Here is an 18757-nt window from a genome sequence, read left to right as displayed (position 1 = left end):
ACGCTGGCACGTCACACCATCCAATTTTCTTATTTTCATCTCTGTTGTTTGTCTCTCTCCGCCCTTAGCACGTAAGGTCCATGAGGTGGCTGGATCTGAGGACCAGGACCGGCCCCACCTTCTCGCTCAGCCATACCCCTCCCCACTAGTCGGGGAAGAGGGGCCCCTTCCCCGGGAACCAGGAGCACAGCTAAGCAAGAACACAGCTGCCCATCCTGTGTGTCTGCTTGTCTCAACCCATCCACCTACATGATGGGTACCACAAAGTTTACTCCCGCAGCCTCCTTAGGAAGCGACCCCTCCTCCGATGTCTACTTTCCCTCGCCTGCACGGGCAGTGCACACAAGCAGTGCACACTGACTCACCGATACCACATCTGCCTCTACCCTGCGACGCGCACAATTGTTGATTTCAGACCCGTGTTTACACCAGCACTGGCCACACTTACAGCAGATGTGTGGCTACCCTGGGAAAAGGATAATCTCTCCATGCATCGATGACTAACCTGGCCACAGATGCAGTCGCTAGTCATTCAGCTGTGCTCTCATCTGCTCCTTCCTCACAGAGGTTGTGTGTTACACTGGCAATGGGCAGTGACTGAGCGCAGATCCAGGTCTACACTGGCAGTGGGTACACCCACTGACAGCAGACTCATGTCTACACAGGCAGCAGGCACAATCACGTTCATCTCTTGTCAGTGGGCACAAAGACCTGCATCCCCACAGGCCGTGAACGTGGATGGGGAGAGTGGGCACAAGGGCACGAAGTTCCTTTCCAGAGAGGGCCAGACATGGCCTCCCCTCCCAGCAGGCTGCCAGCTAAAGGCTCTCGTTGTGGAATTCAACAGCCCGAGTCCTGCCTGGGGGACAGAACTGGCGTGGGAATGTGGAATTCAAAACCCGCACGCGAGCCCTGGAGTGCGGAATCTGGAATCTGGGGCACATGGCAGGAGATGAGGCCACGTCTATTCCCAGCGCCTTGCGATCACTCAAGGTGAGGAGAGACTCGGGCTGTGTGACTCCCAGCGCTGCCCGCCCCCTCCCCACCCCACTCCCGGGCCTGGCCCAGCCAGCCCAGGCTTAAAAAAGCACCAGGAAATGTCACTCTCTTTTTGAGGCGGTGCGATGGGAGGAGAGGGCCCAGGCAGGTTAGCTGCCGGCCTATTCAAAGGCAGGGAACAGTGACAGAGCCTTCAAGTCCTGAAGCCCGTTTCCTACCCAGGCTGGATGGAATTCCAGCCCCTTCTCGCGGGCAGACGGAGCCCTGTCTAGTGCCAGCCCAGAGGCCCCAGCCTGCCCAACAGCCCAGCCAGGGTTCTGACTGGGGCTGCGTGACTCCTGTGTCTGCCCAAGCCAGGATGGGGCCTGTGGCCTGAGCAGGCTCAGGGACTCAGGGGCTGTGGCTGGACCAGGTACCCTTCACTGTGCTGGGCCGCTCTGCTAGGCTGGCTCAGGGTGGCAGCTCTGGGCCCTGGCCACTGACTGCCGAATGTTTGGCCTGGGTGATGCCCGCTGCCTGCTCCCACTGTGCTGCCATTTCCCCATCTGCAAAGCGAGAGGTGGCTCAGACACCCTCCAGCTCCTCTTCTAGGGTCCCTGTGTTACCCTCAAGAACATCTCGATCCTACCAGAGACATAGCCTGGATGAGAGACCAGTGAGGGTGGACTCCTCCTGAGGGAAGGAAGCTCCAACGCCATCCGGCCAGCCTTGGACGCAGCTTTCAATCATTCGTTCATGCATTCAATCATCAAACATTCACTGCATGCCTATCATACACCAGGCTCCACTTTTCACAGCCACCTCTGGAAATCACAGCTTTAAATAAAGTTCCCAGCACAGAGCTAGGCACATAGTAGGAATTCAGTAGTGAGGGTAAAGACACCTACTGTGTGCTACATCCTGAACTGGACTCATCCTTAGCACTCTCACACACCCTGTCTCATTGACTCCTGCACCACCTCTGGGGTCCTTACTGCGGTTACCATCCAAATGCCACAAAGGAGGAAACTGTGGCTCGCAGAGGTTTAGGAAGTTGCCCGTGCTCACACATCTGGGAGGTGATGGAGTTAGAAATCGAAACCCAGCTTTGTGTGACTCCAGAACACACGCTCTTAACCACTCTCCTGGCCCCTCAACAAACGCTGATTGAATGAATGCCTGAGTGAATGAATGAAACTTTGTGTTGGTGCAATTTTGGGTTCCTGAGTGTCCAAGGCCATCCGTGTGCATCAGTGTGGGGAGCACGCGTGTGCAGATGTTTGTGTGTTTGCATGCAGAGCTGTTTTATGGATAGACTCTCCCTCCATTGTTGTCTTGGTCTTGTGTATACTGGAGCTATACTTAGCTGCAGCTGTGACTGTAATGAGCGGTTAGCAGCGCACCAGGCACTCTCATCAGGACCTGGTTTCCCAGGGAGATCGCCGGGGGCGTGTGTGTGTGTGTGTGTGTGTGTGTGTGTGTGTGTGTGTGTGTGTGTGTGTGTGTGTGTGTGTGTGTGTGTGTGTGTGTGTGTGTGTGTGTGTGTGTGTGTGTGTGCGCGTGGTGGATGGGGGTGGGGTGCAGCCCGGTGCTGGGGAACACTAGAGCCGGGCTTGGGGAGGGGGCCTGGAGTGCTCAGCACTGTACCTTGTGCAAAGGGAGAGCCTTAGCTCCGGCGGGAAGAGTCTGCTCCCAGCTAGCTCCCAGCTAAGCCACTAGGCCCTGCCAAGCTCAACTCTTGGCCCCCTGTGTCTGTGGGCCCTTGACTGGCCCTTGCTAGGCAATTAGAACGAAAGTCTTGGAGCTCACGTCTAGAGTTTGGGAATTGATGCAAAAAAGCAGTTGGGTGATCGTGGACCTCAGTATCCCTGAGCAAGGGCCGTCCAGGGCCTCAGGAGGGGCCCCTCCTCAGCCAGGGGGCTGAGCACCTCCTGCCAGAGCCATCGGGGGGGCCTTGCTCACCATGGCTGGGGACCTGAGGAGGAACAGTGGCCTCCCCACCCCGGAACAGACTGAAATCACAGCTATGCTCAGTGCGGCCTGGGGTTCAGAGGCCAATCCCCCACTCACTGCCTGCCCTCCAGTGGCCGCAGGTTGTCTGGAAAACTCCTCCCTGTCACATGGCTCTGCCTGTAACTTCTCTCCAGCCTGTCCTGGGTCTGCTCCATCAGAGCCTCTCACCTTTGAGATTGAGCCAGTCCCTCAGGTCAGTCCCTGCCCCCAGCTCTCAGCTCCCTCACTCCACAAACCATCCTCACATCCAGCAAACCCACACAGGGGCTGGGTGGCTCCGTCCTGCCTTCCACCCTGAAGTCCTCAGCTTCCAAACCCCGTCCTCTAGGATGTTTTCATTTAGTGACAGGTAGGACTTCCCCTCCTGCCTTGACACCAAGAGACTAGAAATTTATCCATCTACCCTCACATCCATCCATTTGTTCACCCATCCGCCAAGCTACCCACCCAGCTGGGTATCCCTTCATACATCCTTCCTCCCATCCATTCATCCGTATCCACCCACGCACCCATCATTTTATCCATTCTTTCATCCACTTGTCCATCACCCATCTGTCTATCCAACTACCTCATTCTTGACCATGGAACCTAAACATAAGAGCACAGAAAGGAACACGAGCACTGCTCTAGCTTACCTTCTTACTTTCCCCAAGAAGACCTGGCCATGTTTCCCTTCCTCAATAAAGCAGGGATAATATCTAATCCTTCTACCTCACAGGGCTGTTGTGAGGTACATTGTTTTAGCAAAGATTTATTGATTCCATATTATGTAACAGGCACTATCATTTCTTAAGGTGGTCCTTGTCCTCTAGGAAGCTGCAGCTGGGTTGGGGAGACATGTCACCCCAATAGGGTAGCGGGGTCAAGGGCAGGAAAAGTCCTCTGGGAGAGCAGCTGTTCAGGAGGGGAATCGGGAAAGGCTCCAGAGGGGAAGCCTGTTCCAAGCTGCCCTTGAAGGACGGCTCCATCTTAGCCATGCAGAGGTGGAAGAAAGGGCATTCTTGGTGGAGCGGACAGAATAAGCCGAGGCAGGAGGCAGGGGAACTAGGGCATATCCTGGGGGAACGGCTGGTGTGCCTGGAGGCCAGGGCTGGGCAGTCTGCAAAGACAGGACGGGTGGGATCTCCTAGGCTAGCACAGCAGGGTCTGCGTAGAGCCATGAAAGCGGAAAGACGCATCACGTCAGTACAAACCACAGTGATTTCTTACTCCGAGGCGTTTACTCAGATCCCCAGACTGCCCGTCAGGGAAAAAATATCTTCTCGGTGACCCCCAGGCCTCGGGAGACACGATTCCTGCCGCCTAGAAGGGAAGCCAGCAGCTGGCATTTCTGATCTTTGTGTCACTAAATATATCATTGGTGACAGCGGCTCGTGCCCCTGACGTTATGGGGCTACCGGACGAGGCTTCCACGGCCTGCCTCCCTGTCTCTGTGGCTCATCCAGGACCTCCTTATATCAGCTCCCCTGGGGAATCTGAACCCAGGACCAGGTTTGATGTGCCCCAGGCAGTCAGCTCCAACACCTGCTAAGTGCCTCCCACGTGCTAGGCTCTGTGCTGGGGCTCTGCCCCTCTGGGACTCTTCCCCATTTCACAGGAGGAAATGGCTCAGCCAGATGCCACCTGCCCGAGCCCACCCTGAGGCAGGGGCACCAGAACCCTGGCCTGGCCATGGCCAAGGCCTGTGCTCTCGCCTCTACCCTGTCCCCTCCTCACGTTCCCCCTGCCCTTGGGATCTGGTCTCCTCCCACATACAGCCTTGTTCTGAACCATATTTTCTCTCTCACAAACTACCCTTCTGCCTCTGGTCTGAGTGGATTCTCCCAGCATCCCTGAGAAGCAGGTGATGCCCTTATGTACGCGTTGTAGATGAGGGTGCTAAGACCCAGAAGGACAAGGGCCATGCTCCAGGGGTGTGGGCTGGTCAGGGGCCAAGTTAGGAGCGTCCATGGCAACACGAGGAGAAACACACTGCCCCGGGGCTGGCCCTTAGCAGATGACAGCCACATGCGCTTCCAAGAGCCCTGCCCTCGGCCCAGGGCGCTGGCTGCCTCCAGGTGACGCAGCGGGTGACCGTGTTCCTCTCAGCGGCTCAGAGAGCCCCTGAGGTTGAACATAAAACATTAAGTGCTAAGATGGTGGCCCTGGCGGGAGGCTTGGTCTGACATACGTTCAGTCCTGCCCTGGTGACAAGGCCCAAGGGAGTCCCACTTCCCCGCTCTACCACCCGCATGGGCAGAGAAGGGCCCCGGGGAACCACCGAAGCCTCCCCCCACCGTTACGGCGACCGTCTTCAGAGCTGTCAGGTCCCTGTTCTCAGAACCCCCCGGGCGGGTGAGGCCAGCGTCTGCAGAGCACCCTCTGCAGCCGAGGTGGCCGAGGCCTATGAGGTCACAGGGCTCACGGCCGGCGGAGCCAGGTTTGGACCCTGGCAGTCGGAGCCCCGCAGTCTGGCTCCAGTCTGGCCCGTCACCACCACACTAACCATGTCTCTCGGCGCACCCGGAGCGAGGGCTCTGCCACCGGCAAGTGCCGACAGGACCTTTGCCTGGAAGGGCCCCTCACCACTGGCCCCCTCCAGTCTCCCTCCAGCCCCACACCCCCTCAGAGAGCAGCTCACCCCAGCCTGGTGGCAGCCCTGTGTGGCCCCAGCGTCTCCCCCTGGGCACAGCTGGCCTTTAGGAAGAGGAGGACGGAGGCCCTGGATTGTGGTGAGGCAGGAGCCCTTCCCTGAGGCCCGGCTCCCTGGAGGTCCAGACTGTGCAGCCCCTGTGGCCATGAGAGGGGAGGGGACGGCAGTGCAGGCGTGAGCGCGGCTGAGAGCTGGGAGGGTACACACAGGCGGTGCCCAGTGTCGGGGGCCCAAGGGGGCTGTGGGGAGCTCTGCTCTTTCTGACCTCCCGCTGTTGCCTGGCTCTCCGAGCCCAGCCCAGGACGCTGGCTTCCCTCTGTGCTCGAGCCCCAGGCACACGCCCGCTCAGGACTTTTGTATGTCCTGCTCGCCCTGCTCCCCAGATGCCACATGTCTCCTTCCCTCTCCGCCTGCAAGTCTTTGCTGAAACGTCACCTGCTCAGGGAGGCTTTCCCTGCCACATGAGTTAAGTTGCCACCTCCGGCACTTCCTGTGTCTTCCCTCCACTTTCTATCTCCAAAGCTGTCCTCACCATCTGACACAGGGTATAGTCCATGTAACCGTTTGTTTCTTTTTATTCTCCCTGCGTGAGAATGTAAGTTTCTTGAGGACAGGGATTTTTGACTGTTTCATTCTTTGCTCTACTGCCAGCTTCTAGAGCAGTGCCAGCAACCTAGTAAGTAGGTGCTCAATAAATATTTGTGGAATGAATGAATGAGTGCTAACAGCAGCCCCTGACAGGGGAACTACATAGACTGTCTTTATGTGGATAGTAGGGGTATAGGGAGAGCAGTCCCTTCCTGCACTGTGGATGGGGAAGGAAGGAAGTGGTGGGCGGGCGCATCACAGGCAGTGGGCCAGGGGCTCACAGGCAGGAGCCAAAGTAGAGCAGGAATAGGGTTGCCAGGCTGGCAGGGGAAGGGTCTGGGTTGAGCCAGGGTGGAAGGGGCGTCCGAGGCCCTGCACAGGCTTGAGTGAGTTTCCTCTGGCTGCTGTGGCCCGGTCCGAAGCAGCATCAGAGCCTGGGCCCAGTGAGGCTGGCTCCTGAGGCCCCATGAGCTCAGCTGTGTGGGGCTGCCCCAGCTACTATTAGCTTATCCCCACCCAGCCTGGCGTTGGCCTGGCGGGGCAGCCCAGCCTCAGAACGGCTACTGTCCAGTGGCGCCAACAGGAGCCCCAGGCCTTAGCCCCCAGGCTCCTGGGGTCTGCCTGGCCCCCGCTGCCACTGCTGGCTGTGCCTGAGCATCCCCTGTAAAGAGGAGACATTTCAACGCCCTGAGCTGTGATGCATGGCTCTTGTCCACCAGCCCCACCACACGGGCACACTTGTCAGCATCTCAGGTCCCCGGGCTTGGCTCCCGATCAGAGCCTGATGTCAATGGCCCTCCCTCCTCCTCCCCCCGCAGGTGGAAGTTCCATCATCCATCGCTCTCATTCCCCTGACGCCTGGTGAGGGAGGCCGAGTGGCCCAAGACAACAGATGAGGTGACTGAGCCCTCTGAAGAGGGCTATGACCCGCCCATGACACACAGCAGACTCGTGGCAGGACCAAGAGAGAATCCAGGCCTGCCTTCCAGGATGACCACTGAAATCTGGTCCCTGGGAGACAGATTCTGGAAGAAGTGGCCCCCGGGGCCAAGTAGGTGAGGGGATCCCTAGAGAGGTATTTGAAGGGAGAGTCAGTTGCTGAAAAAAGGAAGCAGGTGGTGAACAGGTGAGGGCTTGGCTCTTCTAAAGCCAAGCGCTGTTAAAAAGACAATAATGGAACCCACGATAATTAAGCACTTATGGTTCGGGTTCTGGGCTAAGTGCTTAACACATTCAATCCTCCCAACTTCCCTGTGAGTCAGGTGCTATTAATATCCCTCTCTTGAGGCACAGACAGGTTAGGGAACTTGTCCAAGGTCACACAGCTGGGAAGTGGAAGTGGGGCCGGGATTCCAATGCAGGCCTCCTGGCTCGAGAGGCCATACGTACTCTTAGGAGATAATGGGGCTCCAGGGCACGTTGCCAACATCAGGTAGCCAGGAAGTGGGGACCGGCCCTGAAGCTCATGCACTTTCTACTGAGCACATGACTGAGGCTTTAAGTAGGGGGATTTGGGACAAAAAGCATCCTAGGCCTTCGAGGGGAAGAGTCCGTATTGAAAACCACTAACTAATGCCTAGAACTTCCCACAAACACAGCTGACAGAGGAAAGGGAATAATGATAGGGGAAAGGGGAGGGAAGGAGGTGGACGGAGAAGGAGTTGGGGAGGGAGAGGGAGAGGGAGGAAAAGAACGTGGCTGGCCTTCAGGAGAAACAGAGTCCCAAGGGAAGCCAGACGTGGGCATTAGGCTGGACCAAGTGTACCTGGGAACTCGGTGTCCCTGCAACGTCACCATTCTACGAGCTGTGCGTCCTGGTTTTCGGAAATAGTTTCTCAGCCTCTGAGCTCTGGTTGTGGGTAGTGGTTGGGTCGATGCAGAGTGAAGCAGGAGTTTGGAGAGATGGAAGGGCCAGGACGTGAAGAGCCTCCTCTGGCCCTGGGCGGTGACAGCAGCAAGTGGGACACTGCCCTGACTGCGGTTTGCCCCCCACGTCCTGATGAGAGCACTACAGCTCTCCTATCACTGCCTCAGCCTCTGCCTCTCCATCACTGCTCCAGGCTTGGGGGGATGGAGGAATTGTGTTCCCAGGTGAGGCAAAGAAGGGTAGGACAGCCAGGAACAGGCTCAAAGGCGTCATGCCGATGTCTGACCTAGGCCTTGAACTCTGGCCTCCTTATCCATTCTCTCAGTGATTACGTATTTAGCATCCGCTATGTGCCCGGCCCTGTTCTAGGTGCCAAGCACAGAACAACGGGTAAAAGAGACAGAAGTCCCTGCCCTCTTGGAGCTTATATTCTAGTGAGGGAAAGAGACAATAAACAAGGTAAGTGAGTAGAATATGGTTCGATGGTGTTAAACGCCAAGGAGAAAACGGGAAAGCACAAAATGCGGGAAGGGAATGCAAGGGTGCAGTCCGAGAGGAAGACATCAGAGTCCAGGCCTGAAGGAGGCGAGGGAGAAAATAGTGAGGGGAAAGGCTCCAGGTGGAAAGCAGGGCAAGAGGACAGGTCCTGAGGCAGAAGCAGAAGCACGGTGCCGGCGGAAAACCAAGGAGGCCAGACGAGCTGAGCAAGAGAGCGGCAGGAGAGCAGGGGGGGGAGGTGGGGTGCGGGCAGCTCGTGCGGAGCCTTATAACCCTCGCAGGGACCGGGGCTTCTCCCCCCGTGAGACCAGAAGTCAGAACGAGCAGAGCCCAGCGGTGGCCAGATCTGACGAGTGTTTTACCAGGAGGGCCCTGGCTACCCTGTGCAGAAGGCGTGGGCAAGGGCAGAAGCAGGGGGGACGGTTCACAGTGATCCAGGGGAGAGAAGATGGCGGCTTCAGCCAGGAAGGTAGCAGTGGAGGTGATGTGGGTCCGGGAGACGACAGGATTTGCTGATGCGTGAGAAAAAGAGCGGAATCAAGGACGGTGTCGAGGTTTTTGGTCTGAGCACCCAGATGGATGCGGCTGTCATTTACTGAGCTGGGGCATCACCCCCCCAGGCACATTGCCCTGATGTCAACGTCTTGGGCGTGAGGAAAGATCAATGTCTTGACCCGTGAAGTTCTGTCAGCCCGCACGCGCCCATCCAGGCCTGTGTCCTGATACTTCCCCTCCACTGGGAACCGTTTCCTGCCTCAGCACTTCTCAGAATCTGATGTGCGTATGATTCATCTGGGGATCTTGTTAAAATGCAGATTCTGAATCAGTAGATCTGGGGGTGGGGGCCCGGGGCCTGAAACTCTTCATTTCTAACAAGTGCCCAGGTGACGGGGATGCTGTTGGTCAGAGGACCACACTGAGTAGCAAGAGCCCCCACGTCCCAGACCCCACGGCAGGGCCTCCCCCTCTGAGTAGCAGCTTCTCCGGGGAGTGGAGTAAGCATCCTGACCACCTCCTCCCAGATCTAACAGTCAAATTCTCCAGGGACAGAGCCCAGGAGTCTGACCTTTTGAAGCATCCGAGGTAAACTGAGAGTCACCCATGGGTGGGAGTCCTCCAGCAAACACCCCTGCAGCCCCCATAGCAACTATTACAAACACCCCTACCCCAGCCCCGGCCCATCCAGCACAGCAACAGCTCACTACCCCCCTCTCTGCAGCGCCCCTACACCAGTGGAGCTGGACCCCACACTCTGCTCCAGCCCCTACTGCCTGGCATAGCCTCTCGTCTCTGAGTGCACCTTTCTGCAGCTCCTGGAGGGCAGCCAGCCAAGAGAAGGGCCTGGAGAAGAGGGCGGCAGGTGCCACCCCCTGGGCCTGAGCAAGCACACTGGGAAGAGGTGGCACCCCCGGGGCTGTGCCACGAGAGGGCTGGATGAGTCTACATGCCTGATGGCTCACAGGGGCCCCGCGTCCGTGGCGACCCCTGGCAGGACGGGCTTCCTATGCCTTAAATGAAGGAATGAGAGCAGGCCTGAACGAATGTCGGAGGAAGCTTCTGAGACCCCCATCCCTGGGCTCCTGCCCGCTTGGTACCGGGAGAGCTCGCATGTGCCCTGGAGAGGATGTGGAAGGAGAAATAGGGAAGGCCTAACCTGGCTCCCACAGCGCCTCCGGGAAGCTGCAGCCTGGAATTCTTAAACTCCTGGAGTGTCAGACTGGAGAAGGGACTTGGTGGTCATCTAGAAGGTCCTCTGTCTTTCACAGGGAGAGAAACTGCAGCCTGAAGGGGCGATGGAACTTGCCTATGGAAGCCTGGTTGGCTTAATGGCCTGGGTACAGATCTTGCTCTGGTGTAGTTGCCTGATACCTATGACTGGGGTCTTGTCTGTGGCCTCATCTCTCCATGTCCCTGGGTGGGTGCTAAGCCTGAGGGCCTGCCTGTCCCCAGCCACAGGCCCCCAGAGCTGACCCACTGACCTCCAGCTGGAATCATGCAAGCCTGGGGACTTCCTGTCCAACCCAGACCCCTCACTCCCAGAGGTCAGTGAGGGCAGGAGCAGCCAGGCTAAGCCTTAGGGACCTCGGGGGATGGGCTTCCATGTTCAGCTGAGAGAGGGAATGGATGAGCCAAAAGCTAGAGGCTGGAATGAGGGCTGAAGATGAGGAGGCCAGCGGGGAGCCTGGCAGAAGGGAGCAGCGGGACGCACGTCCAGCTTCCAGAGCAGAAGGCCTTGAATGCCGAGCTGAGGAGCCAGCATGCTCACCATACGTCACCTCTTGCCTGTTAACTTCTGAGCCTCCCAAGCCCCCTGCTGTTTGCCTGCACGGCTGTTGGGGGCAGTAGAGGCCCCTTCCGAAAACCCTCTTTTTGGGGGCTCCCAGAGCACCCTCTTACCCCACCAGGCTGGACCCTCACCTGCCATGGTTCAGGGGCTAGAACTCTCTGAGCAGGATTCCCAGACAGGTTTTTGGGAAAGAGTGTTTGGTGAGGGAGGACGGGACCCAGAAGGAAAGCCGAGTCGGAGCCACAGTAAGCCACACACCCCAGCATCCCTGCAACAGTGACAGGAGGCAGTACTGACCAGTGGTTATGGACAGAGCTCCGGGGTCAGGCAGACCCACAGCTGAATGCCGCTCCACCACTCGTGAGCTAAGTGACCTTGGAAACATTACTTAACCTCTCTGAGCCTCAGCAGCCTCATCTGTGGCATTGGTATGATAATAATGGTACAGTTCCATGGGAGTTTGGATGAGAATTAGATGAGAACATGCACGTCAAACCCTTAAGGCTGTCTGACACGTAGTAAGTGCTTCAGTAAACAGCGGCCATTAGTACTGTGACTCAAGAAAGGAAGGGGCTTCTGGAAAATCCTGCTTGGGGGATGATAACAGGATTTGGACCAAGTCTGGGTTGAATGGCTGAGGGAGGTCTTGACCAGCTGTACTGGGCCCTGGGAGGAGAGTGGGGAAGGGAGGTGGGAGGGCAGGTAACTGCAGATTCTCCCTCACTCAAGGGAGGAAATCGGAGGTGTAAGTAAGGAGAACAGTGTGCCCAGGTAGGATTTGATATTCTTTTAAAACTGAGAGCCCAAAGAAATGCAAACGGCCAGGTCCTGGGCCAAGAGGCTTGGGGTGTGAGTTCAAGCCTCGCTGATGGGCTGTGTGGTCTTAGGCAAGTGTCTTCCCCGCTCTGAGCCTCTTCCTCCTCCACCGGATGAGGGCAGTGGCTAGAGGTGGCCTGGGAGTACCCAACAGTCCCGTGCATGTGAAAGGTGGTCCCTCCCACACAAGTGGTTCCCCTGAACGAGGATCAGGCATCTAACTGTCCCTGGAGCCTCTCAGGCCCCCCTTTCCCTGGAGCCTGCACCCAGGGATGGGACGCTCAGGCCAGGGGTGTGGCCAGGCTGGCCCGGGGGCTGATGGGAGACAGTGGCTTGACCTTTTGGTCCAGAGCAAATGCACTGGTCATGAGACTGCTCAGAATAGCCATATAACTATATTCAGCCGCCCTGGGAGGCCCCGAGATCCCTGGTCCAGGCAGTGGGCCCTGGAAAGAGCCCCCACCAGCCCCCCTCCCCCACCTCTGAGGAAACACGCCTCCCTCTCTGGGAGGATCAAGCCAATCTCCTCCAAAGCTCTGGCAGAGTCAGAACGCCCAGAGTTAGGGAGCACAGATTCCTGCCCCCAGAGAATCAGACTCCAGACACTCCCTGAGGTGTCATAAGGTGGATGGGGTTCCCAGCCACGGAGCCAGGAGTTAGAGACGTGGGTTTCTGAACCAGTCCCCAAGTAGCGTGTTCACATGTGACCTTGGATAAAGCACTCCTCATCCAGTTGAGGTGGATGGGCTTCAACCTCCTCATGTGTCCTAATAATACCTCCTATTATACTGAGTATGTAAGAAGCTTAGACTCCGGAGTGGGAGACAAACTGGAATCAAGCAAGGCTGCTAATGAACATTTTATTACAAACTAGATCACTTCTCCGAAGGGAAGGACTCTGGTTCTGGACCCAACCTGTGGGGTCCAGGAAGCCATTGCCAGGGAACTGATGTTTGAGGTGGGATGTCAAGGATAAAGAGGGGCAAGCCAGGAGGAAAGAGTGCTCCAGAGGGCACAGCCTATGCAAAGGCCCTGAGGCTGGGAGACCCAGCATGTGCAAGAAACTGAAATGAGGCCAGGATGACTGGAGCTCAGAGAGTGATGGAGAGAGCCAGGCCAGAGGAGCCTAGAGAGGCAGGCAGGGCCTGAGGGCTACATTATGGGCCGGGGAAGCACCAAAGGGTTTTAAGCAGGCAAGGAGGTGAGCTGACAGATCTGTGAATTGAAGAGCCCTCTGTGGTTGCCAAGAAGAGGATGAAATGGAAGGGCCAGGGGCTGGAGCTGGGAGAGCAGTCAGGAAGCTGCAGGAGAGGTGGGCCTGAGGAACACAGTGGTGGCTGGAACCAGGACAGTGGACATGGAGACAGAGGGCAAAGGCTGGAGTCTAGAGAGAGTCATGAAGTAAAAGGATAATCCAACCAAAAGGAGTAATAACAGCAGCCAACGTTTATTGACCTCTTACTGCATGTCAGGCCCTGCGGCTTGGGGCGCTGCGCCAAGATGCAGATAACTCAGTTACTCTTGCCATCAACCCTCCGGAACACATTCTATCATTATGCCCATTTTAGAGGCGAAGAGGCTGAAAGATTCTGACTAGAAGACACTTGGTCTGTGATTTTCATTACTGGGAGGGGAGCTGGTGGGGGGCTGGAGTACCATTCAAAGACACGAGGACACCTGTGAAAGCATCGTGGGAAGGAGAAAAACACTGAATGGGGGACACACTGTGGTGGGGAGCACTTGGGGTGGCAGGAGGGGAACACACCCAGCCCTTCTCCACTGCTCATGGGTCTCCTTCACGTGTTACCATGACTCAAAGTGGGGCCCTGACCTGGGGGAGTGGGCTCTGAGGTGGGGGGCAAGATGCTTAGGAAGTTCCTGATAGCTTCTCTGTCCCCATTCCCTCTGTACGCCAAGCCAGGCCAAGAGCCCGGTGTCAGATGGGACCCAAGGGACAACCAGAAGTCTCTGGCTGGGCTCTGCATCCCAGCTTCCGGCTGAGATTCCTTCCCAGGGATTTGAGGAGGGAGAGGACTACATCAGGTCCCAGAAAGGTGAGGACAAGGCAGAGAGACGCAGACCTGGCATCAGAGGAGAGCTGAGCAATGGGGTAGTGGAGGAGGGGCTTCCCAAGCGTGCGGCCATTGCCTCTTCTTTGTCATTAGAAAGTCAAGGGACTTTGGGGGACAGATATCAACACACACACACACACACACACACACACACAAGATACTCTCTGGCCTGCAGCGCAGGGACTGCCATTGGTGGTGTGTGACCTGACACAACAATGTTCCTGATGACAACATGAAAATCATAGCTAAAAGCCAAGAGCCTCAGACCCGTGCTGGTCCCCGGGGAAGACAGGAGGGCAGGTTTCAAGCCAGGGCTGCCCCAGCACAGCCCTGCCTGCTCCCATATCTCCACAGCTCTGCGTGCTAGCACTGCCGTTCCCTGCCCTCGCCTGGCTAATTCCTACTTGCCCCTCAAAGCTGGTCCCAGTGTTACCTCCCCTGGGGGTAGTTCTCCCTCGCATAGTCCCAGGAAGCCCCTTCAAGCCCTTACCGCAAAGTGTCATCATCATCCTTTGCTTCTGCGTCTGGGACAGCACCCCTCACCCCAGAAGACAAGCTGGGCTATCCTGTCCCGGCTCACCTCCTCACCCCTTACCCCCTTGGGCTGGGGGCCCAGGAAACCCGAGGAGAGAGGGGCCAGGGAACCCGCGGCTCCAGCTAGTACAGTCACTCCCGAAGCGCTCAGATGGGACCTTCCACCCCAGCCAAGTAGCCCCTATCTCCCAGGGCCACCGCTAAGGCCTGCAGAGGGGTGGCCTCACTGCCTGGCCTGTGCACCAACAACTGACCTGAGCTAGAGCAGTATTTGCACTGAGGATGGGGAATGGGGTGCAAAACCGCTCACTAAGGCAGCTCAGGAGTCCCAGGAGATGGAGGCAGCAGGCAGGAGGCTGGTCTGGAGTTTCGTCTTCCTCAAGGCACACACACCCAGACGATGCAGGGCCTTCTCACATACGAGCACACACAGCCACACTGACACCAGGTTCTCACACACAGCTTCCGTCTCACACACCCCTCACTACACACGGTCCCTGTCACACATTGGGCCCTCACCCCACACAGCCTCACACACAGATGGGCTCGTGCACACAGCCTCACATGCAAGGCCTCACAGTGTCACGCCTGCCACACACAGAAATACACTCACCTCAAGTCTCTTACACACCCCAAGAATCTCCCTCTCTCCCTCTCACACAAACACACACACAGCATCTCTCTTACACATACAGTCTCTCTCTCTCATATACGCACTCTCTCCCACGCAGTCTCATTCTCACACACGAAGTCCATCTCTCAAAACACACAGAATCTGTCTCCCTCACATTCACACAGAATTTCTCTGATACAGAGACTCACAGAATCTCTCTCACATAGTCTCAACACACACACACAAACACACACACACACTCCCAGAGTCTCACTCATATGGTCTTTCTCACATGCATGAAGAACCTCTCACACCCACACAGAATCTCTCTTACACAGATTCTCACACATACAGCTTTTCTTTCATGCACATCTACAGTGTCACACACAGGATTCTGGTCTCGAATCCAGAATAAACATTAAAATCCCCACCCACGAATCTGAGGCGGCTTGGGGCCCGCGTGGGGAGGGGTAAACAAAGGTGACAGCAGTGGCAGAGCAGCGATGGAGGGGGCAGGGCGGGCGGGCAGCCGGCTGGGCTCTGCGCAGATGCGCTGCAGAGAGGCAGCGCAATGCAGCTAGGCCAGCCGGGCGTGCAGCGGGAAGCCTGGGTTCTAATCCAGGCTCTGCCCTCAGTTCCTGCGTGCCCTTGGGCAGGCCCCAGTGTCCTCATCTGTCACCCAAGGGAGCTAGAACAGCCCTGTGTGCCTACGGGGGAAGGAAGGTGGCACAGATAGGCTGTGGGATGACACTTTCCAACCCACCTCCACCCCCCAACCTACTGCCCAGCTTCTCCCTCAGAATCTGCTCTTCAGTGGACACTGGAGAGAGCCAGGACTTTTCCGTAAGGTTTTGTACCCCAACAAGGCCCCATTTATCCAACCCATTTATCTGCATGGGGTGACGGCCACCCCAAAGCAGAGGAACGGCCAGTGGGAGGAGATGGACAGGGCAGAGGGCTGGAACGTGCCCCACGTGACCCCTGCCTATCCTGAAGCTCAGGGGCACAGGCCAGAGCCCTAAAGCTGAGCCCAAGGAGAGGGGTGGGGGGACCCAGCCTCTTGCTGGGGAGCCCGAAAGCTGAGAGGACCCTATGGAAGTTGGGCCTACTCTGCTTCTGGGGCCAAAGGGGTGGTGGTCACGGTGAGATGCTGTCCGAGGTCAAATGCAGGCTGAATGGGCAGCTGCTCTAACCCAGGCCTCTGCCCCGCATGCCCCCCCGCCCCACATGTGCCAGTTCAACCTCCCAGTCCCCTTCCTCCTGCCCCTCCCCACAGCTCAGCCATAGCCTCCAGTTACATAATCCCCTGGCTCTGGTGGCCTCTGTCAGGAGAGGGGAGGGGAGGGGAGACCCCCAAGCGTCTCAGTCCACTCTGGAGATGGCAGGGAGCTGGGGGCCAGCGCAGTGGAGGATGGGGTCCCAGGAGATTTGGGTTCCAATCCTGCTTGGCCTCTAACTCCCCAGGTGACCTTGGGCAGGGTCCTCAAAACAGGGGGGCTAACTCTCTCCCTATTACTGTGCTCCCCCAAACACACACACATGCACATCTGAGCTAAGGTTTAATATATAAGACCTGCTGCCCCCTCCCTCAGATGCTAAAACATTGAGTGTTTTATCTCAGTAACACATCCACCAGGCCTGTGCCTACACACAGCCTTTCTCTGCCATGGACACTTCAGTGCCCACCCTCCAGTCCCCTTTGCCCACTGGAGTCAGCTGGGCAGACACTCCTGCCCCCTCCCCTGCCCGAACCTCCATCCCTGGGCTCCAGGGGGCAGGAGGCATGGGATGTGGAGCAGTGGAGGAGAGTGGGGCAGCAGAGGCAGTGTTTGGACTGGTAGGGGGTTGGTGGGTAGCTCACACATGGGGGAGAGGCTCTGCTTTAAATCCCAACTCTGACCCCTCCCCTCATGCCACAGCCTTGGTTCAGGCCTCTGAGAACAGAGCCCAGCAAAAGCAAGACGTGTCTTCCAGCGTAGATGGCTTCCAGCGTAGATGGCTGGTGTCTCCCTTTGGGGCTCAATTAAAGCAGCAAGGACGCTTAGAATTTACCAGACCCCCTCTCCCATTTTATAGTTGAGGAAAGTGGTCAGAGAGGCCATCTGAGGGGCCAAGGTCGGCAGCAGGGTGCCCTTTCTCCCTGGCAACAAGCTGCTGTCACTAAAGGGGAGTGGCTGATGAAGACACACCCACCTCTCACAAAACTTGTCCTCGCAGATCCCCCCGTAGACCCCTTCTCTGCCCCGGCAGGTCCGAGAGGAAGCATAGGCAGAAGCCCAGTGGCCCCCTCAAGCACCCTCTCCTTTTGACAAGGCAAAAGGACAGGCTCTGTTCCCAGGAGCAGGTCTCAGAGGGATCACAGCCCCCTCCCCAACTAGCTACCAATTAATTATCCATAAACATTACCCCTCGGCCATCTCCCCATGGCCTGAAGCTGCTCCCTGGGGAGGGGTGGTCTCTCTCAGGCAGCAGACCAGGTCTCAAGCCCTCTTCTGTGGGCCCTGGCTGGGTCCAGGTGGCCCTTAGCTGGGAGAGAAGAAGGGCTGTAGCTTCCCTCCCCACACCAACATCTAAAGGACAGTTCACACTTTCACCCTGTACACCTGCAGAGACGCAAATATGCACACACAGGCACTCCTGCACACTCAAACATACACACATGCTCACTCATCCCCACTACATACCTTACCCACCCAAATATACACCACCACACTTACATAAATATACACACACAATCTACTCATACACACAAACACACCCATTCATACTCACCCATACACATTAAATTTGTAATACAGACACAGACTTTACATATGTACAAAGCTAGTTACCCTTCAGGAGAGTCACTCTGTCGCTTACACGCACGCACAAACACCCCCCTTTCACTTCTGACTCCCTAGGCACCAGTTTTCGAATCCACCCCTGCCCTCGGGAGGCAGAGGACCTTGACTTCCCCGCCCCGCTCTTCAGATGGGTAAGTTGTCACTTACCCGCGCGTAGCGGGATGAGTAGGGGTCCTCGAAGAGCGCCCAGATGCGCGGCTGCCAGCGGCGCCAGAAGCCGCCGGGCCGGCCGTCCGGGGAGTCGCTGAGTGCCAGGCGCTTGGTCATCTCCAACTCGTCCTCGCCGTCGCCTGAGTCGCCGGGGCCGTCGGCGTCCGCGTCGTCGGCGCTGTTGTCCAGGGGCGCGCCGCCGAAGCTGTCCAGCGCCTCCTCGGCGTCGCGGTGCTGGCGGTACGTCATCCAGCAGCAGGGCTCCACGTCGGTCTCGTCGATGCCCCAGAAGGCCAGCTCCTCCTCGTAGAGTGGCCCGCACACGTCGGCAGGGCAGTGCAGTTTGCCAGTGCGGTAGTAGTTCAGGATGTGCGCGAAGACGCCCGGGTGGCGGTCGAAAAAGAACTCGTCGGCGCGCGGGTCATAATCGAAGTGGCTGTGGGCGTCGGGCTCTGCCAGCCAGGCGAGCCGCGTGCCGGGCAGCGTGCGCAGCGTCGAGCGGTACGTCTGGTGGCGCGTGCCGCCCACGTTGATCACGATGCGCTCGCTTTCGTCCCCTTGGCCCATCGCGGCGCCTCCTTAGGCATGGCGCGGCCCAGCGACACCCATGGGAGCGGCCGCCAGGGGGAGTTGGCGCCGGGGAGGGGGGCGCGCGACCTCCTCCCCCCTCCCCCCAGCCGTCGGGGAGACAGAGGACCTCGGCTCTGGCTACCCCCACAGCGACTCAAGCCCCTCAGGGCGCTTTCTGTCGGGTGCTGGTCCAAGGGCGTGTGCGCGGGATCCCCAGGGTCTCTAGGCGCCAGATGTGGGAGGGAGCTGGTCCGGCTGCGGAGGAGGCAGAGGAGGAAAGAAGGGAGGGAGAGAGG

The 18757-nt window shown here is 57.8% G+C and overlaps 1 protein-coding gene across 1 annotated transcript in view; it reads right to left on the bottom strand.

Annotated features, from left to right (window-relative positions):
• The window catches only part of KCNC1 (potassium voltage-gated channel subfamily C member 1), a gene marked incomplete at both ends in the record, with an annotated part of 42313 nt that extends 23855 nt beyond the window's left edge, over positions 1–18458 (bottom strand). The window contains one exon of the mRNA XM_082660247.1: positions 17889–18458. Within this exon, the coding sequence (XP_082516373.1) occupies positions 17889–18458 (570 nt within the window). The remainder of the gene's footprint in view (positions 1–17888) is intronic.
• Between the last annotated feature and the right edge of the window lie 299 nt (positions 18459–18757).

This window comes from Grampus griseus, assembly GCF_964374135.1.
Source record: "Grampus griseus genome assembly, chromosome: 8".
Lineage (NCBI taxonomy): Eukaryota > Metazoa > Chordata > Mammalia > Artiodactyla > Delphinidae > Grampus > Grampus griseus.
Note: the sequence above shows the minus strand (reverse complement) of the source record. Positions and strands in the feature narration are given on the sequence as shown.